The sequence below is a fragment of the Pecten maximus genome, chromosome 2 (genome assembly GCF_902652985.1).
Source record: "Pecten maximus chromosome 2, xPecMax1.1, whole genome shotgun sequence".
Classification (NCBI taxonomy): Eukaryota; Metazoa; Mollusca; class Bivalvia; order Pectinida; family Pectinidae; genus Pecten; species Pecten maximus.
Window position 1 is genome coordinate 20,874,074 of NC_047016.1, and position 12,567 is coordinate 20,886,640.

The window sequence follows — 12,567 nt, forward strand, 5'->3', positions numbered from 1 at the left end:
CAACTAATGTCTCAAATTAAAATAAAGGCACTCTATTATAACGAACTGGGTGGTGACATTGTAAAGACAAGTGACCAACAAATCTAACGGTGATTATGTAAGATTTTTACAAGACCCTTGTTACCTTTTCTGATATAATCTAGTCTAGTGAGAAAACAAAACCAATCGGCCAAGGACTCCCTAATTCCAGGAGTCACTGGACCACAACTTGTCAGTTTCGTCAATACTTCCTAATTGAAGTTCGGTTTTCACTATCAGCTCTTGTTTTATTTAATGTTTAATCACTTCTAAATGAATTCATCTTTCTTCTTCCAATGTTCCTCCCTCTAAAATCTGTGCGATATTCCAAATGGCGGATATATTGTGTTGTACACATTGTGATATCTGATTATATCTCCCTACGGGGGAGGGTCAGTCACCATTTATGCAAAATTTGTTCCTCTTCCACCAAGGACGCTTCTGATTAAATCTGGTCAAACTCTATCCGCCCCGTTTGTTTGTGACTAGTAGCGATTTAAAGGACTTGTTTACCCTATTGGGCTCCAACACCAGGGTGGCCAGAATCACCATTTATGCAGTTAGTTCCCCTTTCACCATGGATGTTTTGACCAAATTTGGTTTCAATCCATCCAGTCCTTTATGACTAGTGTATTAAAAGAAAAGTTGATGGTTAGACTGCTGCAACATGGCATAAGCTCACTGGTGCTTCAGATCAGGTGGGTTACAAATTGTTGATATTTACATCCGGAAGTACATGTACATGTACTCACATCGAAACCTTTATTAACTATGGTAACTATCTGGACTTGGACTTTACATTTGACGTCAGACTCAGTAAGTTTAGGCATTGGTAAAAAAACATAAGATACAACAAAAATATTGTCAAAAAAGCACAGTTTATTTTTTAAAACAGCTGAATATATGTACAATTTAATACACAGCTGATAACTTTTAGACCTTTCTCACTTAATTGTCACTATTTGGTAATTACCAACAAACACACCATACATATCAGTATATTCTCATCATCACACTCTCATATCACAAGTATAGCACATTCTAACAGTACATATCGAACAAAGATATAATGGCGTTAAGTACAAACAATACATTGTATTCTGTACAAAACTATATTAAACATTCCACATGATTCCAAACTTACATTTCCATTGTCATTTTTCATGAATTGATAGATAGATGTCACTTTAGATCCGATATTATTTATCTGTATCTTTCATATACGTATATAGCCATTTTACATGTAAATCAACTGTAAACTGTATGACAACATAAACCATGTTTAAAGTTACATTATACAAAATAAACTCAATATCAAAAGTTGACGGGCAGTAAAATTGATTGTTTATATTTCAATTCCATTTTTCCAACTTAAAACAGATGTCATCAATATAAATGGGGAAACAACTATTTTTTCTAGAATTTGAGAAGCTTGTGATTTATTTACTTAATCATTAAGAAAGCTGACAGACAGAAAAGGTGAAGGATTTGCTTTGATAGCGTCCTTTATTAAAACAAATTTATTAAAGGAGCCATTTATCATTTCATTATAGGCCCAAGGGACGTAACTCTTAATACTTGTCTCATCAGCATCACATCAATCGATTCTTCAACTTTCCGATAATTATATCCACATATAAAATTGATGGAAAATGAAAATACTTAACCTACACCTTTGCGTCCGAGGAACTGGTTTTTGTTTGGTAGTAAAGTCATCATGTACACGTTCACTAGCTTGATGTACAGAGGAAAGGTGTAGTAATTCATTTTTGAGATTTTTTTGGGGGCTTGTAAATTTACCAGGATACTTTTCCCAGACAAATGGTAAATAATACAGGGATTATGGAATTATCTAGTTAACTAGAACTGTCATACCACAGATGAACAAATTGAAGGAACAGATGATAAATTGTGGGGGGTTGCTAGACTAAGCTGGCCAAAGAGTTCTGAACAAAAAACGCATATACTCCTAATATCAGAAGAATGTTTCTGTGGTAATTGTAGGAGACATTAAATATTGATCACTCAAGTTCATGTTAACTAGGCGTCACTATTATAACACTCAGTGTTCAAAGCATCTTAGATACAGCTCATTGACCTAAGAATTGATAATTCATCACAATGCTGGAACCTGCCCAAAACCATATCAAAACATTTCCCTGATCCAAACCATCACGTGCAGGTTGGAAAAACTGTCAATAACGTCAATTTCTAGTTCCTCCTAGGTAGCACATCATTTAATGTCATTATCATTCTGAACCTGCCATGCTGCCATACAAAGACTGTTGTAAAAGTTGCTGAGTTCACCAGCGTCGTGCATGTCTGTGGTGATGTCCTCCTCTCAGTGTCTCAGATGAGGCTTGTGCTTGGCCATGTACCTGAAGCAGATAAGTATAATTATATTCCATAATTATGATCCTAGTATAAAAAAACATGCAAATGAAAAAAAAATCATTTTTTCAAGAATGTAGCATTCCTTATGATGACAAGAGTCATCTGTATTGAGTAGATAAAATAACACATCAATCAACAACATATGTGAAGGTCATCACGGATGTGTGAAGGTCATCACAGACATGTTAAGGTAATCACAGATGTGTGAAGGTAATCAGACGTGTGAAGGTCATCACGGATATATGAATGTCATCACAGACGTGTGAAGGTCATCACGGATGAGTACACTTGAACACAATTTCCAACACGAAAGCATGTGGTTATTGTTGTGGTATGTTATAATACTGGGAAGACTTACTTGTCAAGGATCTCCCAGACTTGCTGCAGGTTTGCACGGTCCAGATGGCGCTTGTTTCTATCCAGGGAGACAACATACACATCCCACTTTTTTACATTGTTGTCAATAGGAAGTTCTGCCCACTTCAGATGGAAAGCTTTGACTGAAACGTATAATTAAAATCTTATTTAACGACAACAGGAACAAGAAATAGAAATGAACCAAACTATATTTTTTTTATTGCAAACGAGTATGGAAGGACAATGCATTACATCAACAAATCTTGTACATTTGCTCATATTTTTTTTTTTTTGGGGAGGGGGGGGGGGGGGGGGGGGGGGGGGGCAGAGTTTAGCATGTTGTTAAATTTGGGAACTGTGACTGAAGTCCACAAAATGAATCTTGAACTCACAAATCAAATTCATTAGAAGCCGTAATAGAACTGACTGTACCATAATACAGCTACATAACAGATATGGTCAAAATCACATCAATATAAAGAATAAACTGGAATTTTTTGAGTGTAAATGATGTATACCTAAGAACTGCCTTCTGCGTAAATTTGTGAAGCAGATCATATATTTAATATCTAGGTTTTCATGCTACCTTGTGTTTTTCTACAGAGTTAAGTGTAATACTTACTCCTAGAGAAGATTTCTGTAGGTACACCATCCCATGGCCATCCCTTGAACTGCCATGCTGGTCCTTGAACAAACACTGCTACAACTCTGTCCCTGGAGTTAAATTGTAGTGACACTTACATTATAATCATAAAACATTTAACAGTAATACCAGCTGATAAATAACAAGTGATTAATATTACACAGTAATACCAGCTGATAAATTACAAGTGATTAGTATTACACAGTAATACGAGCTGATAAATTACAAGTGATTAATATTACACAGTAATACAAGCTAATAAATTACAAGTAATTAGTATTACACAGTAATACGAGCTGATAAATTACAAGTAATTAGTATTACACAGTAATACCAGCTGATAAATTACAAGTGATTAATATTAAACAGTAATACCAGCTGATAAATTTCAAGTAATTAATATTACACAGTAATACCAGCTGATAAATTGGAAGTTTGATAAGGTCGATACATAGTTTTACTGGCCTGAACAAAAATATCGAGCGAGGACGAAGTCTGAAGTTGATATTTTTTTCAAGTTAAATAAAACCATGTACTGACCAAAATCAAATGGCTGTCATAGTTTTATTTTAAAATGACTGTTTTGATGTTTAATAATCAGATGTTTAATTATCAGACAATGAATACAAGAAACACTTGTAGATGAAATGATAAACACTGATTTGTGAAGCAATGGTAAATATGTCATTGTATCTTTTAAACACTACACAATCAGAAGTAAACAGATACACCAATTCTAATGATAATTTGATATTCTAACAATCAGATATTATTTGTTCTGTTTCAAAATCGGGCTAGATATTTCAAACTATTGGGCAATACCAAGGGGAGGTAATTCATAATCAATATATTTTTGAAACACCCAGTCATCCAGCACATTTTACCAGCTATTTTTTGCATGACTTGTCAATATGATTTTTTATCAGGAATCATGTGACACTATTTCAGCGAATCACAGAGTGTGAAAAATATGATTTGATAATAATACCAGCTAATAAGGTACAAAATAGTTCAATAAAGAGTCACATAATTGTGTACTCAATGAAGTAAAAATACTAGGTATCAAATTAAATAGAACTGTACCAGTCGTCTGGTGAGAGCTTGAGTGGGTTGTCTATGATTCTGTAGGGGACAGTCAAGTTACCAGCCTTTCGACGCTGAATCAACACTTCATTGTCACGCTTGGTGCCTTGTGCCTTTTTATCATCTGTGCTGACAAATCTGTGATAATAAATAAGTCCACATACAAACTGTACTGTGATATTATTTAATTGTTCTTTAATAACATTTAAACAAGCTGTACTAACTGTTAAAAGGTTAGCTTGTTCAGCTTTTTTAAACACATTGAGATAATTCTCCTTGGCTGAGGCTAATGCTATTTTCCTTGTCAGAATCATGTTAATTCATACTGTTACTGATACATCCATTCAATGACAATACAGGTACCTGTGATCCTGGAGGATGTCTTTGGCGTTGAACATGGTGATGATAGAGGTGGTGGCAGCAGGTATGATAATGATGGGTGTCCGAGATCCTACCAAGTAATGCCATCTTGTTAGTACAGGTGTACTCATACAAAACTAATCCACATATCATTTGTTTGTGTGTCATATTACTAGAAATATAAACTCAACAGAGTACATTTATAAATCATATCACTTACTATTTTAATTCCTGTTCAATTTTGAAAAAACTTTGGAGTTGCTTGTTAACAAATTACCTGCTTATACCAAACTGCTGTCTATAATGAATACCTTTTTTCTGGTTGGGAGGGGGCCTGGCCTGGGAGATTGGACGAGATCCCGGGGTGACAGGGGTGGAGGGTGGATGATGTGAGACATGGTTCTGTTGAGGGGGTGCATGTCGCCGTGGCTCTCGTTCTTCCATTTGCTTTTTCTGGCTGGCTCCACCGCCTTCCGTCACAAACTTTAGAGTTTTTCCGTGATAGGTTCCCATAGTATCGATCTTAAATCCCTCAGTTTCTAAACAAGAAATAGTGACATTGAAATTTCTCATTTTCAGTACAGTTACAGGAACATTACTGAGATACAAACATGAAGATCATTAAGAAAATAGAACATTTCAGCTGATCATAACAATAAGTCATGAAAAAACAAGTAAGTAGTTACTAAAAACATGCACATAAATTCAATACAATTATGAATCATTTACCATTGAATTATGTCCAAACAAATGTGCACTGACATCATTCATTTTTTGTTTAATAATTAAACATACACTTACCTTCTTTTCCTTTAAATCTTTCCTGGTCATATCTGCTGTAGGCAGCTACAGGTGGAACACGCTGTTGGGGCTATAAACAGACAAGAAATAACAGTAGGCTAAAGAAATGGTAAAACATTAATTAGATGTTCTTGTCAGTGCTTTGACGAAAATGAAGCTGTACATGACATCTAGTAAAAACTTCGACCTTTAGATTTTGGCATAATAAAGGTAAAATTGAATCAGAAATTTCAAACACTTCTTTACAGTTTATAAATAGGTAAAAGTTCAACTCTAAAAAGAAGTACTGTTTGAGAAAAAGACCTTAATGCAAAGTCAAAGACACTTGAAAGACTGAATGAACACATACATTCTGGCATCTTCATTATGTCAAACTAAAGTGATGCTGTAAATAGCCTAAAATTATGGAAAACAACTGAACCTAGTGTTTAAAGGATCAGGGCAGTGTAATGCTTTATGATTTAAGCTGTATTAGTGAAATCAACATGACAGGATAAATGTTTCATAAGCAAATGTTACATACCACTGAGGGAGTGTGAGGTTCTGTGTGATGTTTCTCCTTGCCTTCCTCACGGGCCTTGATGGACTGTAGAATTCCAAACACATTGGCTGCAAAAGTCTGAAAAGACGAGTAAAATACTTTAAGGAACTGAAATTTTCATTTTCAGAAAGAATAAAACCAAAACTTTATAAAATATATATTTAGCCTTTACAGTTTGCTAAAAAATGAAATATATGTGGCGTGTTTAAGAGATCAGATAAGTTTAATTTGTAACACACCCAGTTTGGTGGGTCATATACATAAAATATTCACTAAATGTATATGACTTAAAAAGAAACATACCCTACTGGTAACATAACTGACAGAATGGGGAATACAGTGATTGCCATTGATGATGAACAAACATTCCATTTTACATATTATATCGGTTTACCTTTCGAAAATGTATACCACCATTTATAAAAAGAATTTTATATTAAATATATTTTGTATGAATGTCAGTTGGTCTGTTTTGAAACAAAATTACACTGTGACATGAAATATTTGATTTACAAGTGTTCAGGCATTTGTGTGTACAAGTGATGTGGTTGACTTTGTCTCTGTAGTTATATGAGTCTATAATTATGTGACTTTGGTTATTTTATCCAAACAGATGATAATGCCATCAAAACACCATGACCAACAAGGTAGGTAAACGGTCGTGAATATCATTTTTCTGTCTGGAGCCTCCAGCTGTGACAACCATTAGGTACACACCCCTATCATCTTTGGGAAGATCTTCTGTGTTTCCTGGACATCTGTTATACATTAATCTGTTACCTTCTAATTCTATGGGAATATATCATCAACTTTAAACAAGATTTTATTTTACGACTGGTGAAATTTATTGACAGGAAATACTACAAGGAAATATCAAACTGATGTCTTTGCTCTGTGTGATTAAGGTCTTGGTGACATAAGATCAACAAATCACTCTGAAACCAGTTCTTTCTGAACATTACAAATCATTTCTCCAGGAAATCCGGCTTTCCTCCACCTCCAAAACATGGCACGTCCTTAAATGACCCTGGCTGTTAATAGGACGTTAAAAACAAACGAACAAGCAATCATTCAATACATGGTTTGTTTCTTTAGATACCTTTCCATTACTTTGCAGGATACTGGTGCGTGTACGCCAGAGACGTTCCCTGCTTACAATGTCTCGTGTCACATCAACCTCAGCTTCCACAAAGCTCCTCTGTTCCAGGGCACCAGGAGCCACCTCATCATCCACCTTGATCATAGTCCTTTTTTTAGCCAGACGCTTAGCTTTGATAGCTGCAATCTTCTCGAGGGGCATGGCTTCAGGCAGTGATGAACGGCTAGATAACAGGTAACATTATCATATGAATTAATGGAAATGCATTGGATAGCAAGAAATCAAATACAGAGGTAACATTAAAATAAACTGATTTAAACAAGAGGCCCATGGGCCTTAACGGTCACCTGAGATTTGAAATATTTCAGTTGATTTAATTGACCCGTTTGAGCCCACCCATCAGCCCCTAGGGGTCAGTCAGGGCCAACAGGTGTATACCATTAAGCTGTCATCCAATGCTGATAATGTTAACAACGTTAGAATGAATTCCGATAGAAATCAAACAAATAATAGTCAAAAATGTGATTTCCCTATATAAACTATAGTAAAATCTACCCCCTCCCCAGGGGCAAATGTGAGACCCCAGGGTCAGGAAATTCACAATTTTGGAAAAGCACCTTAAGACCCTTCCATCTATGAAGAGTGTTTGATTCCACCATATCTGAGAGTAGAGAAGAAGATTTTTGAAGTTTTAGTCAATTTGAACCTTTTTAGCCCCGCCCATCAGCCCCTAGGGGTCAGTCAGGGCCAACATATGTATACCATCAAACTGCCATCACAAGCTGATAATGTTAACAAAGTTAGAATGAATTCCAATAGAAATCCAATAAATAATAGTCAAAAATGTGATTTCCCTATATAAACTATAGTAAAGTTTACCTCCTCCCCAGGGGCAAACGCGAGACCCCAGGGTCAGGAAATTCACAATTTTGGAAAAGCACTTTAAGACCCTTCCATCTATGAAGAGTGTTTGATTCCACCATATCTGAGAGAAGAGAAGAAGTTTTTTGAAGTTTTTGTTAATTTGACCCTTTTTAGCCCCGCCCATCAGCCCCTGGGGGTCAGTCAGGGCCAACATGTGCATACCATCAATCTGTTATCACATACTGATAATGTTTACCAAGTTAGAATGAATTCCAATAGAAATCAAACAAATTATAGTCAAAAATGTGATTTCCCTATATAAACTATAGTAAAGTTTACCCCCGCCCCAGGGGCAAACCTGAGACCCCTGGGTCATGAAATTCACAATTTAGGTAAAGCACCTTAAGACCCTTCCATCTATGAAGAGTGTTTGATTCCACTATATCTGAGAGTAGAGAAGAAGATTTTTGAAGTTTTAGTCAATTTGAACCTTTTTAGCCCCGCCCATCAGCCCCTGGGGTCAGTCAGGGCCAACATGTGTATACCATCAAACTGCCATCACAAGCTGATAATGTTAACCAAATTAGAATGAATTCCAATAGAAATCAAACAAATAATAGTCAAAAATGAGATTTCCCTATATAAACTATAGTAAATTTTACCCCCTCCACAGGGGCAAATGTGAGACCCCAGGGTCAGGAAATTCACAATTTTGTTGAAGCATCTTAAGACCCTTCAATCTATGAAGAGTATTTGATTCCATCATATCTGAGATTAGAGAAGAAGATTTTTGAAGTTTTAGTCAATTTGAACCTTTTTAGCCCCGCCCCTCAGGCCCCTTGGGGGTGGGAACCATATAATTCACAATTTCGGTTGACCTTTAGCCATAGAAGCTTCCTGCCAAATTTCATTGAATTTGGTTTAGGAGTTTTGGAGAAGAAGTTGAAAATGTAAATAAAATTGTTTACAGACGCACGACGACGGACAAAATGGGATTAGAATAGGTCACTTGAGACTTTGTCTCAGGTGACCTAAAAACAAATCTGGAAAGTCAAACACTTCTTTTATATCTGAATATTCAGGAAAGTGATTTCTTTTTCAATTTGTCATATCTAACTTACGATATCTGTTGCAAAACTGAGGTTTCCCTTGTTGCATCGATCTTGTGTATCCAGTTCAGTTTGGCCTGTTGAACTACCTCCTCCTAGAAATACAAAGTCAAGCTTTAGCAAGGGGTTTGCAGCTTGCATAAATCAATAGTCATATTTCATTCCCAGTACCAATATAAAGTTATGTTTATTTTTTTCTCTCTGATAGTCCTGTTGAATATATATGTGTGAACTATATCAAAACAAAATATCAATACCAAACAAAACATTCTTAAGTCTTAAATAGTACAAGATATTCTTATTACTGTATCAACATACATCTCTAGCAATGGTTAAAAAAGTGGAGATTTTCCATGTTTTTCACCAATCTACATAAAAGTCAGTTTAACAAACTAATGAAAACAGACACCAAACTTGATTGAACTATCATACAAATGAAAATGTATCTTAATATGGGAGAAACAACTACAGAGAATAAACAAACCTCCAAACGTGGCTTTTTCTTGTCTGCCTCTCTACTGTCCTCTGCACCTCTTTTCACTGCAAGATTTGAAACCAATCTCTTACATTCCTTATAGAATAAATTTCAGAAAATGGCTATTATTAACTGTAAAGTGACTCTGTGTCCTAAGGAAGAATCCTGGAATAGGCGACAAGGTACTCTGTCCACATAAACACACTAAGTGACATTATTACCCTACTCTGATCATGGCACAATGATAGCAACTACTCTTGGCAGCAAAAGGACTTCCTGAACCAAACCTGATTCCTTCTTATTGCAAGTTCATGTTCTATAAAACAACAGTGAGGTAATATAATGCAGCCAGGCCAGTTAGTAACTCAAAACACTAGTATTATCTGTCCTTGCTGCCAGTATCTAATATTAACCTACCCTGTGGGGGCCTCTGAAGGGGGATCTCCAAAGGAGCACTTTTGTCAATGCTGGCAGAGGTTGTAGTTTCGCCATTGAGGTAACTGAGCAAATCCTTTCTGTCAGGTCGACGTACAACAGGCACCTCAGCAGCCTGAAATGATTCATTCAAAACTAGAAGCATGTAAAGCAACAATCTGAAGATTAACAGTATATTTGCATCATTAAGACTGATATTCATCTCAGGAAGCAAACCACCATAAATGTACCTATCAACATTTGTGTCAGATCATATAAACCTTGGAAGACAAAGTCTAGACTTTGACAGAATCTCCAGAAAAAAATGGCAATAAAAAATTGATGAATTAAATTTGATCGTGATTTTCATCAATTCTGAAGCATATATGTAATGAGCCATATTATCATACATGTATACATTCAAATGCCTCAAAAAAATTCTAAATCACAGCCACCTTTTCAAACTAATTATGTAACTATAACCACAGCCCCTATGAAATGTCATGTACTTACTGCAGCCTCTCTGACATACAGTGGATGTTGTAGGTGGACATTTCTCAGCAGGAAAAGTATACAGTCTAGTGTGTAGTATTCTTTGACGATTCCATCCTTGCCAGTACTGAATAAAATGTTTATATTAAATCTAGGTAGGAATTTAGCACATATGCAAATTATAGTACATATAATAGTTAATACAATCAAATTCAAAGTAGCTATACCTGGCTGTGCTTAGTAGACAATTGATCAGTTTCAATATATAATTAACACCAATTTTAATAATATATTGCTAAAATTAACTGTTAAAGTGATTTGGGCTAATTTTAGTAACAAACTCATACTCCAACTGGCGTATAATGGGCAAGTTTTCATATATATATATATATATGTGTAAAAGTTCAGGAAAAGAGTACATTATATGGTGGCTGTCTGCTTATCATTCTTAATTGTTCAATATACTGACAATTAATTATTTGGAACTCCATAGTCAGAAGAAGTGTTCTGAGCACATGTAATTTGGTGCGAATATTGCATGTATGGATTGCAGTGGTTGTCTATTTAAGCTGGTACACCTGTACATGCAGATATGGAAAGTCCTGACAGGCTTGCCAGGCTCAGCTCTCCCTTCTTGACTCGATTGTCAGAATGAACTTTTCCTCATAGGAATAGTTGTATGTAGATACTTCTAGACATGATTCTGGTGGGATACAGAGGGTAGTGTACTTTGATTTCCAGTCACAGTCCGTGGAGTGTAACAGGAGAAAGAGAAAATGAAGCAGCCAGACCGGAGTTCGAACCCTGTACTTCCAAACACTAGCTGAATGCTCTATCAATTGAGCTACCTGGTCGCCGATGGTCGACCCAGTCAAGTTCTGCTACAGGAATATTAGTCTAGTCATGAAGGATCTTAATTCAGAGATATCACCATTGTCTATTTATAGGTTTTCAGCTGTGTAGCCATTTAGTTATAATAGCGTACCTTCTGGTATTTATATACTCATGACAATAGTTCTGACCTTTAATATCTAGCATATAATTTGTTTTTATTTTAATAAAACTACCTGAACTTTATACCTCTTGAGTTTGTGTTTATTTTCCAGACTTCAGTTACAAATTATGACTAGGGTATGTAAAACCCTGAAGAACCAAACATCAGCGAACCTGGGTATAATATTTGAGGGTGTCAGTTTGAGCTGGAAAAACCGCTCCTTTTACATACGCAAGTTGACGGTTTTCCACATACTGTGTATCTAATTTCTTTGATGATTTGAGATGCTTGAGATAAATTAAAGGATCTAAATTAAATACTTAGACCATGATTTCAGTCAACACTTGAAAATACTAGACTTCATGCTTAAATTTTGACTTCTTCAAATGAATATCAGAGGGTTGGAGCACAGTTTAAGCGACAGTAGAACACTATATATCAATGTTTGTAATAAAGAAGTAAGCTCACAAACTGGAACATACACATGCTGTAAGTGTAACATTATCGTGAAATTGCAATTGTTTGCGGGTGAAGCTTGCAGCGGTTTGTGCAATAGGCCTATACAGTAGCGACAGTCTTTAGAGTTCGAATGCGCAATTGAATTAAATGAACCATAAACAATCAAACTTACCCCCAGACGACATAATTAGTCTTAACATTGCTTGGCCACGCGAGTTCTCCAAAAATCACTTGATCATCCTTCTCGATTATCTCCTTTTTGTTGGTATTGTATTGCCGAACTAAGCTCAGCACATCCGCCATGGTGGATTAAGCGGAAATGTGTTAATAGCCTCCAACCAAAAGTCAAAGAAAACATTCAAATATTCTCCTTCTACCGTCACTATATTAAATGTATTTTTTATGAAAATGTCAAATTTATCACAGCAGTTTAACAAAATACCGAACGTCATATGAATACAGAA

At 35.7% G+C, this 12,567-nt stretch overlaps 1 protein-coding gene across 1 annotated transcript; it reads right to left on the reverse strand.

The window, feature by feature from the left end:
- Positions 1 to 877: 877 nt before the first annotated feature.
- LOC117321491 (parafibromin-like) lies at positions 878 to 12,433 on the reverse strand. The gene is made up of 14 exons (XM_033875908.1): positions 12,276 to 12,433; positions 10,672 to 10,777; positions 10,162 to 10,294; positions 9,754 to 9,809; positions 9,282 to 9,364; positions 7,297 to 7,519; positions 6,180 to 6,275; positions 5,657 to 5,726; positions 5,167 to 5,394; positions 4,859 to 4,946; positions 4,496 to 4,633; positions 3,392 to 3,483; positions 2,771 to 2,912; positions 878 to 2,396 (listed from the first exon to the last, which is right to left on the reverse strand). The coding sequence occupies exons 1-14, from the start codon at positions 12,404 to 12,406 to the stop codon at positions 2,360 to 2,362; spliced, it is 1,623 nt and encodes a 540-aa protein (XP_033731799.1). The 5' UTR covers positions 12,407 to 12,433; the 3' UTR covers positions 878 to 2,359.
- Positions 12,434 to 12,567: the final 134 nt, after the last annotated feature.

Bases quoted from the DNA above. Each gene is read 5' to 3' on its own strand.
- LOC117321491 (XM_033875908.1), bottom strand. From the start codon at position 12,406: ATGGCGGATGTGCTGAGCTTAGTTCGGCAATACAATACCAACAAAAAG. The intron at 10,778-12,275 runs GTAAGTTTGATT...CATTTTATTCAG, and splicing joins ACTAATTATGTCGTCTGGGG to TACTGGCAAGGATGGAATCG. The intron at 7,520-9,281 runs GTAAGTTAGATA...CCTGTTATCTAG, and splicing joins TCAGTTTTGCAACAGATATC to CCGTTCATCACTGCCTGAAG.